At 44.4% G+C, this 20,426-nt stretch overlaps 1 protein-coding gene and 1 pseudogene across 1 annotated transcript; both read left to right on the plus strand.

Annotated features, from left to right (window-relative positions):
- Positions 1-5,287: 5,287 nt before the first annotated feature.
- LOC147979114 (uncharacterized) lies at positions 5,288-8,520 on the plus strand (annotated as a pseudogene).
- Positions 8,521-8,541: 21 nt separating this feature from the next.
- LOC147979115 (uncharacterized) lies at positions 8,542-17,481 on the plus strand. Its single transcript, XM_087515045.1, has 3 exons — positions 8,542-9,178; positions 9,437-9,597; positions 17,239-17,481. The coding sequence occupies exons 1-3, from the start codon at positions 8,542-8,544 to the stop codon at positions 17,479-17,481; spliced, it is 1,041 nt and encodes a 346-aa protein (XP_087371171.1).
- The last annotated feature ends 2,945 nt before the right edge of the window (positions 17,482-20,426 follow it).

A 20,426-nucleotide genomic window follows, 5' to 3' on the forward strand; every position in this document is an offset into this window, starting at 1 on the left:
CGCCATTTATAATATGCTCTTGGGCTTCATAGAGATGAATCGCCATAGGGATGACCCGGCCCCTCCTGGGCGGGTCATACCTGATAGTCATATCCCCAACATTAGGCCCCAGGTTGATTTGAAATTGTTCATGTCAATCTTCAATACTTAGAAAAATCCTTCCTCCTCTTACTGTGAATTATTGTCACCTACCATAATGTCGTCTCCAAAAGTTGTAATAACCCGCCATGACGTCACCTGCGATTAATGCTACATAGAGTGCAAATCTTAATCAATCTCTTTCTTTACTGACCCTCCGGAAATCGAGGCGCCCGTGCCGACACATATCCATTTCACTGTTCCTCGATTCCCACGTCTGCCATTTGTACTTCCAAGCCTATAAATAGGGCCACGGAGTCACCTTTCAGTTTTCTCCTTCTTCTTCTCACTTTCTTCCTTCTCGTGGCGCACCAACCTGCACGAACCCCACCGTCGTCGACCTTCATCTCTGACCTCAACTCCGGCTACCACATCACCCTGAACGGACCAGAAAACAGTGACGCCACTCCGCTGTCCTATTAGCATCAGTAAGCCCTCTTTCTTTCATCATAGATCTGTCATTAGGTTTCATCGGTGTTCGTTGCCGCCCTTCCTTCTCCTTGCTTAGATCCATGGATTAGATCCAAAAACCATATAAATCTTGCGTGGTAGTAGTTTTAGTACCTGTTTTTGATACTAGATTATATCCTCATCGTGATAGATCTCCTCTAGGGCACCTCTGTTTTTCTACTGTCGCCTTTGTAGGTTTCAAATTTATCCCCTTTTCTGAACAGCGGTAGATCCGAATTTACAGCTTCAACCTGTGGAACCTGTTTGTCCCAATACTTAGCAAATTTTACTCTTGGTAGATCTTGAATATCTTAGTCATGATGACTTATTCTGTCGGCTTATAATTACTTCATATATCATTAGCCCTCACTTTAGACGCCATTCTGAACATGCACTGCAATTGTTAACTTGTAATCCCTCCAACTAACTTGAGCCGGCAAATTATGTCCTTTCTTTAGGTTGTCCATTCACCATGCTGCCAAAGACAGTTATGACCTATAACAGGGTTCCCTCCATCGTAACTAAGAGCACCTTGAAGGATTTTGTTACTGTTGGATATTTGCCAGAGAAAAGTGTCATGCAATACCATGCTCCTAACCCGGGCGAAGAGAGACCTCATCCAAAGGATGGTGAAGTTATTGTCTTTACGGATCATATGAACCGGGGCTTCTCGCCACCCAGCTCTAAGTTCTTTAGGGATGTCCTGCACTTCTTCAAGCTCCACCCACAAGACATTGGACCCAACTCCATATCAAACATCTATAACTTTCAAGTTTTCTATGAGGTATATCTTCAAGAATAGCCTAGCGTTGAACTTTTCAGGGAATACTTCTAGCTGAACCGACAAAACGAGTTCACCAGTGGGCCCATCTTGGAACTTGGTGGAATTACAATCCAGCGTAGATGGGATGCTATCTTCCCTCAAGTAGCTCTGCCGAGTCACCCCAAGGACTGGAATCAAACATGGTTCTATTGCAAATATATCTCGCCATCTGATGAAAATCCATTGCCGGGTTATCGTGCTGAACGTCTCGACTCAAGCTGTCAACTCCCTGATAAACTTACCGCCGCTGAACGCAAGAAACTCATTCCTACAATCAGAAATGTCCAAGCCTTGCTAGGAAATGGTTAAACCAGAGTCGATTTAATCCGCTGCTGGGTCGCATGGCGGATCATACCCTTAAGCCGCCGACCCGGCTTAATGTGTACTTATACTGGAGGAATGGACGATCCCTTGCGCCATAGCTCTCTGCGTTTAACTGAAGATTGCAGCAAAGTGGTCTTGAATCCTTTCTACAAGCTTAACCCGCCGCCAGAGGTAAGTCTCTTGATTTCTTTTACCTTACTTCATCACCCAAATATTGCGTGAACTCTACTATGTTATTCTTACGCAGGCTAAATCTGACTTATGGAAGGCCAAATATGACCATGAGGCTGCCAAAAAGGCTAGTACTGCCGCGAAAGCCGCCAAAAAGACCATCAGGAGGTCCAAGAAGAAACCAAGTGCATATGATCTGCTTATGTTGGACGAAACCTCTGAGTCGGAGGTAGCCCTTGACTGTCTTGGCTTGTTTTTTAACCACCTTATTGACACTGACTATTGTCGGGATGACACGGGAGCCAGCCAAGTAGTCGAAGAAGAGGTAACTACTATTTCCTCCGACTCAGAACCTTTACCAAGGCAGAAACTTCGGCGGGTAACCCAAAAAGTACGGTTTTCACACCCCTTGGCTTATTCAGATCCTCATTTTCTCTTAAAATGACAGCAACATGAGATCCGCCGCTAGACCCGGACTAGTGGAGGTGAAGATTTATCCTCCGGCTTACCAAATACTCCTCGGAAACGCCAAAATGAGGTTCTTTTTAACCTTTACTCTTTTATTTACCGGGGGGTTCCTTTCATTAACCACTCGATTCTTTTGATTCTATCTTTGTAGGAGATTTCCCGTTCTTCCTCTTGCGATTCATCACAGACTCAACTGTAGGCTTTCAGGACAGCCCCTGGGTAAGAGTAATTATCTCTCTTCTATACCTTTATATCTTCATCATTATGTTGACTTGTACAAATTCCTTTTAGCGGTCAAGCAAAGCCCAACAAGAAAGCGAAGGTGACAAAGCCGGCCAAGGATCCAAAAACCGCTGAACCGAACCAGCCAACCTTTGTACCAGAACACCCTGAACAACTAGAAGACCCTGAACAACCAGAAGACCCTGCTTCCAATGCTCAACCTGAGATACCTGAGCCGTCTGTTGATGAAACCACTGTTGATCCGTCGACTACTGAACCGTCAAGATCAGTTAACCCGCCAGAGACTCATGGTGATGACATTTTAATCACTGGCACCGGATTTACTAAACCGAGGAATCCAACTGTGCTAGCGAGACATTCTGCCAAACAAGAAGTCATGGAAAGACGGAAAGTGAGGTTCGACGTCTCCCACTATGCTCAATTGAGTAATAGTGAAGTATTATCTGGTTATCGCAGTCAAGTACACTCCAACCGTGACTTCGAATAGAGATGGCCAAACAGATGCACCAGAAGTATGAGGTACATCTTTCGGCTTATATAAGTTATATATACTGCCAGCCCCCAAGTTTGTTGATTAGGATAAGATTGAATAATCTGTAGACTTAAAAACTTATAAGCTTCTATCCTAGACTCCCTCCAATTCCGGCTGAGAACTAAACCGGATGCTGATAGTAGCATAACTTTGCATTTGTAGTCCCCAAGGGCCGGTTTAATCAGTATGAATGAGCCAGTCCAATTGATCACCGTAAAAGAACAAAACTGAACTGTATAGCCCCCATGAGTCGGCTGAGACTGCTGACAGCTTGCCCGACTCATCTTTAGGAAGAGACAAGCAATATGCATTAGCCCCCAAGTGCCAAGTGTTGTTGCTTGCAAAACACTTGGTACTTTAGAAAAGCCATTTCCGTTGAAAAATTGCGTTGATAGACATTAGCCCCCAAGTGCCAAGTGGTTTCGCTTGCAAAGCGCTTGGGACTTAACTGTTGTAACCCGCCTTGAAATATGTTTGATAAATCTGTGTTGCTTGTAGGCTACTACTGCTGAATTAGAGTCTCAATTGAATGATGCCAAGACTCGGCTGGCGGCTCAAGAAAATGAGACCTGAAAGGCAAAAACAAAAATTCAGTTCAGTGTGTCTGAATTGGAAAAATTGAAGACCAGTTTTGATGAAAATAAAAAGGCTTGGGCTGAAGAACAAACTGCCTTGATACAGCGTGCTGAGAAGGCAGAGGCGGCTCTTGAGGAAGCTACCACTGAACTCACCGGTTTAAAACACCGTGTGTCTCAGATGGTTTCTGCTATCTTCGGTAAATCCCCTTGTTATTTATCCAAAGTAATTATTTGTCGTCATAATGTAAGACGCCACTGATCCAATTGTTTGATCTTTTTCAGGTCCCAGGAGTAGCAATCTTAGCCAAGATACGCTGGTGAAGCTCAAGGCGGTTTATACGCCTGTTGAGCGATCATACACAGGAGCTCGGCGGACTCTCGCTACTATCTCTCCAATGAATCAAGGGCCAAACTTGTTAAGTGATGTTTTGAAGAAACAGTCCATCTTGCTGTAAGGACCCAAAAATTATTTCCAAACCCTCCTGTGTATATTTGTCAATTCAGGATCAACTTGACAACACAGTGAAATGGTAGCATTGCAGAACATTAAAATAAGTATAAGTTTAATAACTCTTGCCATAAGGCATACATAGTGAAATGTCTCATGACATTTATTACATACAGAAACACAGCGGAATATATAAATACGTAGCGACTCCATCTCAGCCACAGGCAGTCGATGTAGTCAACGTGTCCTCATTCCTCAGGATCATCATAATAGTCGTAGTCGACGCCCTCGTCTTCATAGATCTTTATTGTTCAACAAAAGTATTGCCATGAGTACATTGCGTAGTCAACATGCCTCCCACGGGGAAGGACCTAATAGCTACATGTGGCTTCAAAGGAAGGTTGTAAGGCTCATTTGCGTAAAGCTAATTTTGTTTAACAAATAAAGTAGTTGGATAAAAGCAGTTTTAGATGAAAACATGATTTATCTCCAGAATAACTTTCATCAAGTGAGGATCCTTGATCAACTCACGTCCTTCATAGGTTTCAAGATTAGGGGCAAAGAGGGAATAAGCAAGACAGGTCCTGTACGTGAAGAAAGATTCATGTGCTGTCCTTGACCGTGGACACGGCTATTTGAATAGTTTTACACTATGCAGAGGTTGTACACTTTACCCACACGATACAATCCCGACTTGTTGCCACCAGTGGCCGCTGGCGTAGTACACCATTTTGTATACCGGCAGGGAGATTGTGACGAGGTCTTTCATTGGACCACACTTACTGTGCCAAGCCCACTAGGTTTCAACACGGAAGTAACCGCAGTTCATAGTCCGGGCCCCCCTTTTGTGCCGAGGATACTCCTCGCAAGGGAGCTATCCCATCTGCGGTAAAACGATGACGACAATAAGATTGAACTAACTAATTAACCAAGCCAGTGCCCATATAGCATGTGGTTGTACTATTGGTGAATGCCATTGTTGGGCCAATAATTCGTCAGTTACTTGCATGAGATTAAGCGCATCATGAGTGGAGCCATTAGACTGAAAAGACTTGTCGTTGAGTGGGGAGTAATTCTTGTGTTGATGATGAATGGAAACGGTGAAGGGAGTAATGGGATTTGAAGGAAAAAGAAGAGGCAGCAACCATGGCATTTCTTCTCGGTTTAAGTGTACAGGTACGTGCACGTGCATGCGGGAGGAAGGAGGAGAGCCGAGCCGCCCGCTCGCTCACTCGGCTGGCCCGCTGACCTGCTGGTTGGGCCTTGGGCCAAGTTTCTTTGGTGGCTGGACACTTAAAAAATATAGAGAAGAGATGGCCCAGTGCATACGTGGATGTGTGTGACCAATTTTGGTACATACGTGGAATATGCCAACAATGGCTAGGCTAGGATGTACGTATTGGTTCAAGGACCAATAAAGAAAGAGAAACGAAAGGAGAGAGAAGAAAAGAAAATCAATATAATATAATATTGATTTATTTTACTAGGATTTCTACAAGAGGAACAGAAACAATGACAACTTAAAAGTCTTCAAAAATCCAAGGAATCCAAGTAACAAAATAGGCAAGAAGAACTTAAATGAAATATTACGAACAAATAAATTGACTTAGGATATTACAGAAAATATTTTCCACCTCACATGTGCTAAATTAATTCCAAACAACTTGGTATTAATTTGAGCAATCTCCAAAATATATAATTAAAGATTATGTTGCAACATCCCTTGGCTTAGAAAAAAAATTGAACTCTCAAAAAAATATGGATGTTATAAGATTGGTGGGAGAATTATTGTGAAGCTCATGAGGATGCCCAAACTATCACTTGGAATGAGTTTGCAGAAGATTTTCGCACCGCACATATTCCTGCGGGCATCGTGGAGCTGAAGAGGGATGAGTTTCGAGCTCTTACTCAAGGAAAGATGACAGTGTCTGAATATCTGAATCGTTTCACGCAGCTGGCACGTTATGGAAGGGCAGATATTCCAACTGAAGCTAACAAGACTGCCAAGTTTTTGAAGGGGCTGAACCCTGGGTTGAAGTACAGGCTGGTATCTCATGATTTCCTAACCTTTAAAGCACTTGTCAACAAGGCTATACTCCAGGAGAACTCAAGGAGGGAGTTAGAGGAGCACCGCAAGTGTAGAGCACCACAAAATCACCATGGGGCAGGTAGCTCCCGACAGTAGATTGGTCATCATCCTGGCTATCATGCACTGTATGTCAAGCCATCAAGGCCCAACAACACCTATCAGCCAAATGCATATAAGACTCCATGAGCTGAAGTGGGAGGTAATCATGCTAATATAGCTGGAGAGGCATGCTTCAGTTGTGCGCAAGAGGGTCACTTTGCTATTGCATGTCCCAACAAGAACACTGGTCCCACTCTAGTGAAGTTCAACTTGGGTTCTCCAGCCAAGACACCCGCAGCAGGATGTGGCCGAGGCATTCTCAATACACCCGGGGGTGCACCTCATGCATCAGGACGTGGCAGGGTCAACAATGTCACCATCGAGCAGGCTCATGAAGCACCAGATGTTTTTCTTGGTATGTTTTCGATCAATTCAAATTATGGTTCAGTGCTATTTGATTCTGGAGCTTCCCATTCATTCATTTCAAAAGGCTTTGCTGAAAAACATTTATTTCCAACCAAGTGTATGAGTTGGGTTTGGATGATAAAATCACCTAGGGGTATTTTAAGGACTGGACTAAAGTGTCCTAAAGTGGCCATAGTTATAGAAGGAGTGGAGTTTCTAGCAAACCTTATCATGTTAGACTCCACAGGTTTGGATGTGATTTTGGGTATGGATTGGTTAAGTAAACACAAGGCACTAATAGATTGTGCTGGTCCTTTTGTTAATTTAACTAGCACTGAAGGGGCCACTGTGGAATACCAAGCTAGGATTGCACCTCAACCCGAGGTTGATTGCATGCTGAACAAAGTGAAGGAGTTAACTTTGGAGGATGTTCCAGTGGTGAAGGAATATCCAGATGTCTTTCCGGATGAATTGCCTGGATTGCCACCAGACCGTGAGATTGAGTTTGTCATTGAGTTGATACCGAGCACGGCTCCTATTGCAAAGAGACCTTATAAGATGATAGCGAATGAATTAGCCGAGTTGAAGAAGCAAATTCAGGAGTTAGAAGAGAAGGGTTACATTAGGCCGAGCACATCACCATGGGGCGCACCTGTACTGTTTGTGAAAAAGAAAGATGGTAGCATGCGCATGTGTGTGGATTACCGAGCGTTGAATGCAGCGACTATTAAGAATAAGTATCCCCTGCCAAGGATTAATGACTTGTTCGAACAGTTGAAGGGAGCACATGTGTTTTCCAAGATAGATCTCCGATCAGGATACCACTAGTTAAAGATTCGCCTGCAAGATGTTCCAAAGACCGCCTTTGTTACTCGATATGGTCTCGATGAGTTTTTGGTAATGTCTTTTGGACTCACGAATGCACCATCTTACTTCATGTATCTCATGAACAACGTATTCATGGATTGCTTGGATAAGTTTGTTGTAGTGTTCATCGATGATGTTTTGATCTATTCCCGGAGTGAAGAAGAGCACGAGAAACACCTTCGAGTGGTTTTGGAGAGGCTAAGGGCTCATCAACTCTATGCCAAGTTTAGTAAGTGCGAATTTTGGTTGAAACAAGTGGACTTTCTAGGACACGTTATCTAAGCCGAAGGAGTTGCCATGGATCCAGCAAAGGTGGAAGCAGTACTCAGTTGGAAGCAACCCAAGAATGTGTCAGAAATACGCAGTTTCCTTGGACTAACCGGGTATTACTGTCGGTTCATTGAAGATTTTTCCCGAATAGCTAGACCTATGACTCAGTTGTTAAAGACGGATAAAAAGTTTGAGTGGTCAAAAGCTTGTGAAGCGAGTTTCTAAGAACTCAAGAGGAGGTTGACAACTGGTCCAGTATTGGTATTGCCAGATATTCAACAAGATTTTTAGGTTTATTGCGATGCTTCCCAACAGGGTTTGGGATGTGTGCTTATGCAACAAGGAAAGGTTGTAGCTTATTCATCGAGACAGCTATGCCCTCATGAGGTTAACTATCCCACACATGATTTAGAATTAGCTGCCGTAGTGCATGCCTTGAAAACTTGGAGGCACTACCTTATCGGAAATAGGTGTGAGATATACTCAGATCATAAGAGTTTGAAGTACATTTTCACACAACCGGATTTGAATCTCAGACAGAGAAGGTGGCTAGATTTGATCAAGGACTATAATCTGAACATTAACGACCATCCTGGTAAAGCCAATGTCGTAGCTGATGCACTGAGCAGGAAAGTTTATGTCAACAATGTGATGATCCAGAAGGAAGCGCCATAACTTTATGAGGAAATTCGAAAGATGAATCTGTATGTGAGCCTTGCTAAAAATGGTGAAATGTTTGAGGTCAAGTTTACTCTCCAAGACCAGGTGCGTGAAGCGCAGAAAGAACACAAGGGAATTGCAGAGATTCGTGAGAAAATCAAATTGGGCGAAGCACCCGACTATAGAGAAGATGAGAATGGAAACATATGGTTTCGAGACCGTTTGTTGGTGCCAGACCAAAAGGAGATCAAGGACACGATCATGAAGGAAGCTCATGATTCAGCATACTCAATACACCCTGGAAGTACAAAGATGTATAATGATCTTCGTGGTAGTTTTTGGTGGTCTAGTATGAAACGAGAAATTGCTGAGTATGTTTCACAGTGTGATGTATGTCGAAGGGTCAAGGCGGAGCATCAGAAGCCTGCGGGACTACTACAACCACTTAAGGTTCCAGTGTGGAAATGGGAAGAAATTGGAATGGACTTTATCACGGGCCTTCCAAGGACATCTTCTGGATTTGATTCTATTTGGGTCATAGTGGACAGATTGACAAAGTCAGCTTATTTCATTCCAGTAAAGACTACCTATGGTGGAGAGAAGCTCGCAGAGTTGTATATGGCAAGAATCATTTGTGCACATGGAGTTCCTAAGAGGATAGTGTCAGATCGAGGTACTCAGTTTACCTCACGGTTTTGGAAGAAAATACATGAAGTTCTGGGAACTCAGTTGGATTTCAGTACAGCACATCACCCACAGACTGATGGACAAACAGAACGGGTAAACCAAATTCTTGAAGACATGCTTAGAGCTTATGCTTTGACTTATCAGCGTAGTTGGGATAAGAGTCTTCCTTATGCTGAGTTTTCTTATAACAACATTTATCAAGCAAGTATAAAGTGTTGTACACCTCTTAACTGGCATGAAGTAGGTGAAAACCAAGTGTTTGGTCCTGACACGTTGGAAGAGGCAGACATGCAAGTGAAAATGATTCAAGAAAGGTTGAGGGCAGCCCAGTCTAGACAGAAGGCTTATTCGGATAAACATCGTCATGACATAACATTCAATATAGGAGATGATGTGTACCTGAAGGTATCTCTATTGGAAATATGCCCTAGAGGCAATAATAAAATGGTTATTATTATATTTCTTTGTTCATGATAATTGTCTATTGTTCATGCTATAATTGTGTTATCTGGAAATCGTAATACATGTGTGAATACATAGACCACAACACGTCCCTAGTGAGCCTCTAGTTGACTAGCTCGTTGATCAAAAGATAGTCATGGTTTCCTGACTATGGACATTGGATGTCATTGATAACGCGATCACATCATTAGGAGAATGATGTGATGGACAAGACCCAATCCTAAGCATAGCTCTAAGATCGTGTAGTTTGTTTGCTATAGCTTTTCCGAATGTCAAGTATCATTTCCTTAGACCATGAGATTGTGCAACTCCCGGATACCGTAGGATTGCTTTGGGTGTGCCAAACGTCACAACGTAACTGGGTGACTATAAAGGTACACTACAGGTATCTCCGAAAGTGTCTGTTGGGTTGGCACGAATCGAGACTGGGATTTGTCACTCCGTATGACGGAGAGGTATCTCTGGGCCCACTCGGTAATGCATCATCATAATGAGCTTAATGTGACCAAGTGGTTGATCACGGGATCATGCATTACGGTACGAGTAAAGTGACTTGCTGGTAACGAGATTGAAGGAGGTATTGGGATACCGACGATCGAGTCTTGGGCAAGTAACGTACCAATTGATAAAGGGAATTGTATACGAGATTGATTGAATCCTCGACATCATGGTTCATCCGATGAGATCATCGAGGAGCATGTGGGAGCCAACATGGGTATCCAGATCCCACTGTTGGTTATTGACCAGAGAGTCGTCTCAGTCATGTCTGCGTGTCTCCTGAACCCGTAAGGTCTACACACTTAAGGTTCGGTGACGCTAGGGTTGTTTAGATATTAGCATACGGTAACCCGAAAGTTGTTCGGAGTCCCGGATGATATCCCAGACGTCACGAGATGTTTCAGAATGGTCTGGAGGTGATGATTTATATATAGGAAGTCAAGTTTCGGCCATCGGGAAGGTTTCGGGGGTAATTGGTATTGTACTGGGACCACCGGAAGGGTCCCGGGGGTCCACCGGGTGGGGCCACCTATCCCGGAGGGCCCCATGGTCTGAAGTGGGAGGGGAACCAGCCCCTAGTGGGCTGGTGCGCCCCCCATGGGCCTCCCCCGCGCCTAGGGTTGGAAACCCTAGGGGTGGGGGCGCCCCACTTGGCTTGGGGGGCACTCCACCCCCCTTGGCCGCCGCCGCCCCTTGGAGATCCAATCTCCTAGGGCCGCCCCCTAGGGGTCCTATATATAGTGGGGGGGAGGGAGGGCAGCCTCACCCTAGCCCCTGGCCTGTCCCTCTCCCTCCCATGACACTCCTCCCTCTCCCTGAGCTTGGCGAAGCCCTGCCGAGATCACCGTTGCTTCCACCACCACACCGTCGTGCTGCTGGATCTTCATCAACATCTCCTTTCCCCTTGCTGGATCAAGTTGGAGGATACGTCTTCCCAACCGTACGTGTGTTGAACACGGAGGTGCCGTCCGTTCTGTGCTAGGTCATTGGTGATTTGGATCACGACAAGTATGACTCCATCAACCCCGTTCTCCTGAACGCTTCCGCACGCGATATACAAGGGTATGTAGATGCACTCCTCTCTCCCTCGTTGCTAGATGACTCCATAGATTGATCTTGGTGATGCGTAGAAAATTTTAAAATTCTGCTACGTTCCCCAACAGTGGCATCATGAGCTAGGTCTATGCGTAGTTTCTATGCACGAGTAGAACACAAAGCAGTTGTGGGCGTGGATATTGTCAATTTGCTTGCCGTTACTAGTATTATCTTGATTCGGCAGCATCGTGGGATGAAGCGGCCCGGACCGACCTTACACGTATGCTTACGTGAGACTGGTTCCACCGATTGACATGCACTAGTTGCATAAGGTGGCTGGAGGGTGTCTGTCTCTCCCACTTTAGTCGGATCGGATTCGATGAAAAGGGTCCTTATGAAGGGTAAATAGAAATTGGCATATCACGTTGTGGTTTTGGCGTAGGTAAGAAACGTTCGTGCTAGAAACCTATCGCAGCCACGTAAAAACTTGCAACAACAATTAGAGGACGTCTAACTTGTTTTTGTAGCATGTGCCGTGTGATGTGATATGGCCAAAAGGATGTGATGAATGATATATGTGATGTATGAGATTGATCATGTTCTTGTAATAGGAATCCCGACTTGCATGTCGATGAGTATGACAACCGACAGGAGCCATAGGAGTTGTCTTTATTTATTTATGACCTGCGTGTCAACATAAACGTCATGTAATTACTTTACTTTATTGCTAAAGCGTTAGCCATAGTAGTAGAAGTAATAGATGACGAGACAACTTCAAGAAGACACGATGATGGAGATCATGGTGTCATGCCGGTGACAACGATGATCATGAAGCCCCGAAGATGGAGATCAAAAGGAGCAAATGATATTGGCCATATCATGCCACTATTTGATTGCATGTGATGTTTATCATGTTTTGCATCTTATTTGCTTAGAACGATGGTAGCTTACATCAGATGATCCCTCGTAATAATTTCAAGAAAGTGTTCCCCCTAACCGTGCACCGTTGCGAAGGTTCATTGTTTCAAGGCACCACGTGATCATCGGGTGTGATAGATTCTAATGTTCGAATACAACGGCTGTAAGCCAGATTTACACACGCAATACACTTAGGTTGACTTGACGAGCCTAGCATGTACAGACATGGCCTCGGAACACGGAAGACCGAAAGGTCAAGCATGAGTCGTATAGAAGATACGATCAACATGAAGATGTTCACCGATGTTGACTAGTCCATCTCACGTGATGATCGGACACGGCCTAGTTGACTCGGATCATGTTTCACTTAGATGACTAGAGGGATGTCTATCTGAGTGGGAGTTCATTGAATAATTTGATTAGATGAACTTAATTATCATGAACTTAGTCTAAAATCTTTACACTATGTCTTGTAGATCAAATGGCCCACGCTAACGTTGCCCTCAACTTCAACGCGTTCCTAGAGAAAACCAAGCTGAAAGATGATGGCAGCAACTATACGGACTGGGTCCGGAACCTAAGGATCATCCTCATAGTTGCCAAGAAAGATTATGTCCTAGAAGCACCGCTAGGTGACGCACCCATCCCAGAGAACCAAGATGTTATGAACGCTTGGCAGTCACGTGCTGATGATTACTCCCTCGTTCAGTGCGGCATGCTTTACAGCTTAGAACCGGGGCTCCAAAAGCGTTTTGAGAGACACGGAGCATATGAGATGTTCGATGAGCTGAAAATGGTTTTCCAAGCTCATGCCCGGGTCGAGAGATATGAAGTCTCTGACAAGTTCTTCAGTTGTAAGATGGAGGAAAATAGTTCTGTAAGTGAGCACATACTCAAAATGTCTGGGTTGCATAACCGCTTGACTCAGCTGGGAGTTAATCTCCCAGATGACGCGGTCATTGACAGAATCCTTCAGTCGCTTCCACCGAGCTACAGGAGCTTTGTGATGAACTTCAATATGCAGGGGATGGAAAAGACCATTCCCGAGGTATATTCAATGCTGAAATCAGCGGAGGTGGAAATCAAAAAGGAACATCAAGTGTTGATGGTGAATAAAACCACTAAGTTCAAGAAAGGCAAGGGTAAAAAGAACTTCAAGAAGGATGGCAAGGGAGTTGCCGCGCCCGGTAAGCAAGCTGCCGGGAAGAAGTCAAAGAATGGACCCAAGCCTGAGACTGAGTGTTTTTTATTGCAAGGGAAGTGGTCACTGGAAGCGGAACTGCCCCAAATACTTAGCGGACAAGAAGGCCGGCAACACTAAAGGTATATGTGATATACATGTAATTGATGTGTACCTTACCAGTACTCGTAGTAGCTCCTGGGTATTTGATACCGGTGTGGTTGCTCACATTTGTAACTCAAAGCAGGAGCTGCGGAATAAGCAAAGACTGGCGAAGGATGAGGTGACGATGCGCGTCGGGAATGGTTCCAAGGTCGATGTGATCGCCATCGGCACGCTGCCTCTACATTTACCTACGGGATTAGTTTTAAACCTCAATAATTGTTATTTAGTGCCAGCTTTGAGCATGAACATTGTATCAGGATCTCGTTTAATTCGAGATGGCTACTCATTTAAATCCGAGAATAATGTTGTTCTATTTATATGAGAGATATGTTTTATGGTCATGCTCCACTGGTGAATGGTTTATTCTTAATGAATCTCGAGCGTAATGTTACACATATTCATAGTGTGAATACCAAAAGATGTAAGGTTGATAATGGTAGTCCCACATACTTGTGGCGCTGCCGCCCTGGTCACATAGGTGTCAAACGCATGAAGAAGCTCCATGCAGATGGACTTTTGGAGTCTCTTGATTACGAATCATTTGACATGTGTGAACCATGCCTCATGGGTAAAATGACCAAGACTCCATTCTCAGGAACAATGGAGCGAGCAACCAACTTATTGGAAATCATACATACTGATGTGTGCGGTCCAATGAGTGTTGAGGCTCGCGGTGGCTATCGTTACGTTGTCACCCTCACTGATGACTTGAGTAGATATGGGTATGTCTACTTAATGAAACACAAGTCTGAGACCTTTGAAAAGTTCAAGGAATTTCAGAGTGAGGTTGAGAATCAACGTGACAAGAAAATCAAGTTCTTGCGATCAGATCGTGGGGGAGAATACTTGAGTCACGAATTTGGCACACACTTAAGGAAATGTGGAATAGTTTCAAAACTCTCGCCGCCTGGAACACCTCAGCGTAATGGTGTGTCCGAACATCGTAATCGCACTCTATTGGATATGGTGCGATCTATGATGTCTCTTACCAATTTACCACTATCATTTTGGGGCTATGCATTAGAGACTGCCGCATTCACTTTAAATAGGGCTCCGTCAAAATCCGTTGAGACGACACCGTATGAATTATGGTTTGGGAAGAAACCTAAGCTGTCGTTTCTAAAAGTTTGGGGATGCGATTCTTATGTCAAGAAACTTCAACCTAAAAAGCTCGAACCCAAGTCGGAAAAATGCGTCTTCATAGGATACCCTAAAGAAACTACTGGGTATACCTTCTACCTCAGATCCGAAGGCAAGATCTTTGTTGCCAAGAATGGATCCTTTCCAGAGAAAGAGTTTCTCTCGAAAGAAATAAGTGGGAGGAAAGTAGAACTCGATGAAGTATTACCTCTTGAACCGGTAAGTGGCACAGCTCAAGAAAATGTTCCTGAGGTGCCTGCACCGACTAGAGAGGAAGTTAATGATGATGATCATGAAACTTCAGATCAAGTTGCTACTGAACTTCGTAGGTCCACAAGGACACGTTCCGCACCAAAGTGGTACGGCAACCCTGTCTTGGAAGTCATGTTGTTAGACAACGGTGAACCTTCGAACTATGAAGAAGCGATGGCGGGCCCAGATTCCGACAAATGGCTGGAATCCATGAAATCCGAGATAGGATCCATGTATGAAAACGAAGTATGGACTTTGACTAACTTGCCCGATGATCGACGAGCCATAGAAAATAAATGGATCTTTAAGAAGAAGACAGACGCGGATGGTAATGTAACCATCTATAAAGCTCGGCTTGTCGCTAAGGGTTATCGACAAGTTCAAGGGGTTGACTACGATGAGACTTTCTCACCCGTAGCGAAGCTGAAGTCCGTCTGAATCATGTTAGCAATTGCCGCATTCTATGATTATGAGATATGGCAAATGGACGTCAAAATGGCATTCCTTAATGGTTTCCTTAAGGAAGAATTGTATATGACGCAGCCGGAAGGTTTTGTTGATCCTAAGAATGCTGACAAGGTGTGCAAGCTCCAACGCTCGATTTATGGGCTGGTGCAAGCATCTCAGAGTTGGAACATTTGTTTTGATGAGATGATCAAAGCGTTTGGGTTTACGCAGACTTATGGAGAAGCCTGCATTTACAAGAAAGTGAGTGGGAGCTCTGTAGTATTTCTCATATTGTATTTGGATGACATACTATTGATGGGAAATGATATAGAATTCTTGGAAAGCATAAAGGCCTACTTGAACAAGTGTTTTTCAATGAAGGATCTTGGAGAAGCTGCTTATATATTAGGCATCAAGATCTATAGAGATAGATCGAGACACCTCATTGGTCTTTCACAGAGTACGTACTTGACAAGATATTGAAGAAGTTCAAAATGGATCAGTCAAAGAAGGGGTTCTTTCCTGTATTGCAAGGTACGAGATTGAGCACGGCTCAATGCCCGACCATGGCAGAAGATAGAGAAAAGATGAGTGTCGTCCCCTATGCCTCGGCCATAGGGTCTATCATGTATGCTATGCTGTGTACCAGACCTAATGTAAACCTTGCCGTAAGTTTGGTAGGAAGGTACCAAAGTAATCCCGGCATGGAACATTGGACAACGGTCAAGAATATCCTGAAGTACAATTGACAAAGGGAATTGTATACGGGATTGATTGAATCCTCGACATCGTGGTTCATCTGATGAGATCATCGAGGAGCATGTGAGATCCAACATGGGTATCTAGATCCTGCTGTTGGTTATTGACCAGAGAGTCGTCTCGGTCATGTCTGCGTGTCTCCCGAACCCGTAGGGTCTACACACTTAAGGTTCGGTGACGCTAGGGTTGTTGAGATATTAGCATACGGTAACCCGAAAGTTGTTCGGAGTCCTGGATGAGATCCCGGACGTCACGAGGAGTTTCAGAATGGTCTGGAGGTGAAGATTTATATATAGGAAGTCAAGTTTCGGCCATCGGGAAGGTTTCGGGGGTAATAGGTATTGTACCGGGACCACCGGAAGGGTCCCGGGGGTCCACCAGGTGGGGCCACCTATCCCGGAGGGCCCCATGGGCTGAAGTGGGAGGGGGACCAGCCCCTAGTGGGCTGGTGCGCCCCCCATGGGCCTCCCCTGCGCCTAGGGTTGGAAACCCTAGGGGTGGGGGCGCCCCACTTGGCTTGGGGGGCACTCCACCCCCCTTGGCCGCCGCCCCCCCTTGGAGATTCAATCTCCTAGGGCCTGCGCCCCCCTAGGGGTCCTATATATAGTGGGGGGGGGAGGGAGGGCAGCTGCACCCTAGCCCCTGGCCTCTCCCTCTCCCTCCCGTGACACTCCTCCCTCTCCCTGAGCTTGGCGAAGGCCTGCCGAGATCATCGTTGCTTCCACCACCATGCCGTCGTGCTGCTGGGTCTTCATCAACCTCTCCTTTCCCCTTGCTGGATCAAGTTGGAGGAGACATCTTCCCAACCGTACGTGTGTTGAACGCGGAGGTGCCATCCGTTCGGCGCTAGGTCATCGGTGATTTGGATCACGATGAGTACGACTCCATCAACCCCGTTCTCCTGAACGCTTCCGCGTGCGATCTACAAGGGTATGTAGATGCACTCCTCTCTCCCTCGTTGCTAGATGACTCCATAGATTGATCTTGGTGATGCGTAGAAAATTTTAAAATTCTGCTACGTTCCCCAACAATCTCCACTACGTGGAATGTGTCGATTTGGAATCAAGGGTAAGCTAGTGCCCCGCTACATTGGTCCATTTGGGATTACTGCTCAACGTGGAGAGGTTGCCTATCAGTTGGCACTCCCAGAGAAGTTGTCAAATGTGCACAATGTTTTCCATGTGTCACAGTTGAAGAAGTGTTTTAAGAAACCCGAGGAAGAGGTGCAGAAGACTTCACTTGACAACATAGAAGTCAAGGATGACCTGACGTATGAAGAGTATCCTATCAAGATTCTTGATGAGCAGTTGCGTACAACTAGGAGAAAGGTGACCAAACTTTGCAAGGTGCAGTGGAGCAATCACACTGAGAAGGAAGCAACTTGGGAGCGGGAAGACGACCTCAGGGAGGAGTTCCCAAATCTTTTCTCTTAGCTCAGAATCTCGAGGTCGAGATTCCTTGTAAGGGGGGTAGAGTTGTAACATCCTGATTTTTTCGAGAGTTCAATTTTTTTTAATTCTAAGCCAAGGGATGTTGCAACATAATCTTTAAGTATATATTTTGGAGATTGCTCAAATTAATACCAAGTTGTTTGGAATTAATTTAGCACATGCCAGGTGGAAAATATTTTCCGTAATATCCCGAGTCGATTTATTTGTTCGTAATATTTCATTTAAGTTCTTCTTGCCTATTTTGTTACTTGGATTCCTTGGAATTTTGAAGACTTTTAAGTTGTCATTGTTTCTGTTCCTCTTGTAGCAATCCTAGTAAAAGAAATCGATATTATATTATATTGATTTTCTTTTCTTCTCTCTCCTTTCATTTCTCTTTCTTTATTGGTCCTTGAACCAATACGTGCATCCTAGCCTAGCCATTGTTGGCATATTGCACGTATGCACCAAAATTGGTCACACACATCCACGTATGCACTGGGCCATCTCTTCTCTATATTTTTTAAGTGTACATCCACCGAAGAAACTTGGCCCAAGGCCCAACCAGCAGGTCAGCGGCCCAGCCGAGTGAGCGAGCGGACGGCTCGGCTCTCCTCCTTCCTCCCGCACGCAAGTGCAGGTACCTGTACACTTAAACAGAGAAGAAACGCCATGGCTGCCGCCTTTTATTTTTCCTTCAAATCCCATTAATCCCTTCACCGTTTCCATTCGTCATCAACACAAGAATTACTCCCCACTCAATGAAGAGTCTGTTCAGTCTAATGGCTCCACTCATGATGCGCTTAATCTCATGCAAGTAACTGACGAAGTTATTGGCCCAACAATGTCATTCAACTCCTGATCTTCCTCCTCCAGCTACCATTTGGCAGACCCTTCGCGTCACGACGTGCGCCAGGAGCACCTATATAAAAGCCCCATCATCCCATCCTCCAATTCCTTTCCAATCACTCGTAATCCACCCCACAATACAGCCCCATCTCTACTGTTCTTCGACTACCGTCGCCTAAGGTGAGCATCCTAGTCCAATTCCTCCCACCAACAGAATCCCTTGAGCCAAGCCTACCTCCTAGACATCTCTTCTCGTCCGTTTGTTGTTGTTGGCCGCGCGCACAACGACGCTGTGCCGCTGCTACCTTTTTGGGCCGACGTTGTTGTCAACGGATGACCGTTTGTCGTGTCTGTCCGCGTCCCGGTGTTCCACCATCACCAAGAGTGTCGCCAACCATCGTCTTTTCATCACCGGAGTTCGGACGACGGCGACGACGCGCACCGGCGCTCGCTCGCTCAACACCACCGGTTCCATCTCCAACGACTACTCGGTGACCCAAAACCAATGCTAAACCCATAGGCCATTTCGATGATGCTAGGTGCGAGTTAATTGTTTTGTTTGAGTAGATGTTTAATTGTGTTATTTTTTATCAAGTGTGTATGATGTTTTATGTAAGTAATCATGCAAAATTGTTTGTATCTTATTGTCATGTCCGTAGCATGGCTAGGGTTTGTCCTAATTATTGTGGAGTGATTCTAGGATATATTAGAATTGGTCATAGAATTTCTAGAACTAGTTTTACAATTATTATTTTTTATGCATGTTAGTGAAGTGCAATAATTTTTATTTGTTCATAGACATAGTATATGCATGCGTACTTTCTAGATAATATTGTCATGCGTAGCAATATTTATGTTCCAGTTTAGTTTCGAAATGATTGTAGAATTATTGTTTAAATTATTTTGATTGAGTCTAGGTGGTGTTGTGAGTCATATCATGTGCATGATTTTTGTTACAAGAGTTGATCATGCTATGGCTAGATTATTGTTGATCCATTTACTTCATATATATCTAGATTATTTTAATTAGTGCTACATGATTTGTGTCTATTATGTTCTAGCATTTCTTTTGGTCGCGCTATTGTTTGATGTTTTGTAACTTAACTAGTTTGTTTAGGAAGTAGCTTGGTTGACTTTGAAGATGCTTGTTGTTAAATTCTATAGTTGATGCTTTAACCATTATAAATAGTAGATTTTATCTAAATATTAATTTGTGGGTAAATTTGTATTGCCATGCTATGTTGAGTCGTGTCGTTCAAATGCATAGGATAGTTATTGTTTTGTGTTTATGTCACGTCAGTTATTATTTCATCTTTTCTTTATAGTTAGCTGAAGTATTTGTATTGGGAACTATTAACGTTCAGTTAGCATAATGCTATTTAGAATGATAGATATGATGGCCGAGTTTTACTTAGTCCGGATAAACCTATACCCAACCAATCCATTCAATCCCTCTACTCATCATCAATCGATCTACCTCCTTCGAAATCTCCATATCCATCCACATCTTTCTACTAATCCTTCCTATATTGTTATTTCATTTGGATGTTATTGCTTGTTATTTATTGTGCTTCACCGTTACTACGAGTAGGAGGCGACGGTACGGGAGAGGAGCACTACGAGGAAGAAGGAAACGGGGGACTCGACAACGAAGGCATGCCTCCTTCTTTGATCATACTTATCCTATGGTTTGCAAAATTGCATTGAGTTTTATTGTTACTATGTGCATGCTATTTTAATTCTCGTAGCTAGCGTTTCAATTGACACATTACCTTGATATTCTTGTCGCCTATTTACTTGACACCTGAGTAGAAGTATAAGGTTCCCGTAGAGTAGAAATGCTTAGCCATGCTTATCACCCTATAGGTGCCTTGTTGAATGACCTCTAAGTGATTGACAGTTGAAACTTAACGCTTAGCTAGGCCTGTTGGCCCTTGTTAACCTTCTCTATACTCTTCTACTCTGGGTGAAACTTACCATCTGAATACTGGCGCGAGCGACAGCTGAATCAAGGATTGAAGGAGCGATTGGCCGCCCTTCACGAGTTGAAGGGGGCAATCAGTCGTCCGTGCCGTATGAGGCCTAATAAGTCTTGGATT

Source organism: Triticum urartu, chromosome 3A (assembly GCF_056163025.1).
Source record: "Triticum urartu cultivar PI428250 chromosome 3A, HENAU_Tu73, whole genome shotgun sequence".
Classification (NCBI taxonomy): Eukaryota; Viridiplantae; Streptophyta; class Magnoliopsida; order Poales; family Poaceae; genus Triticum; species Triticum urartu.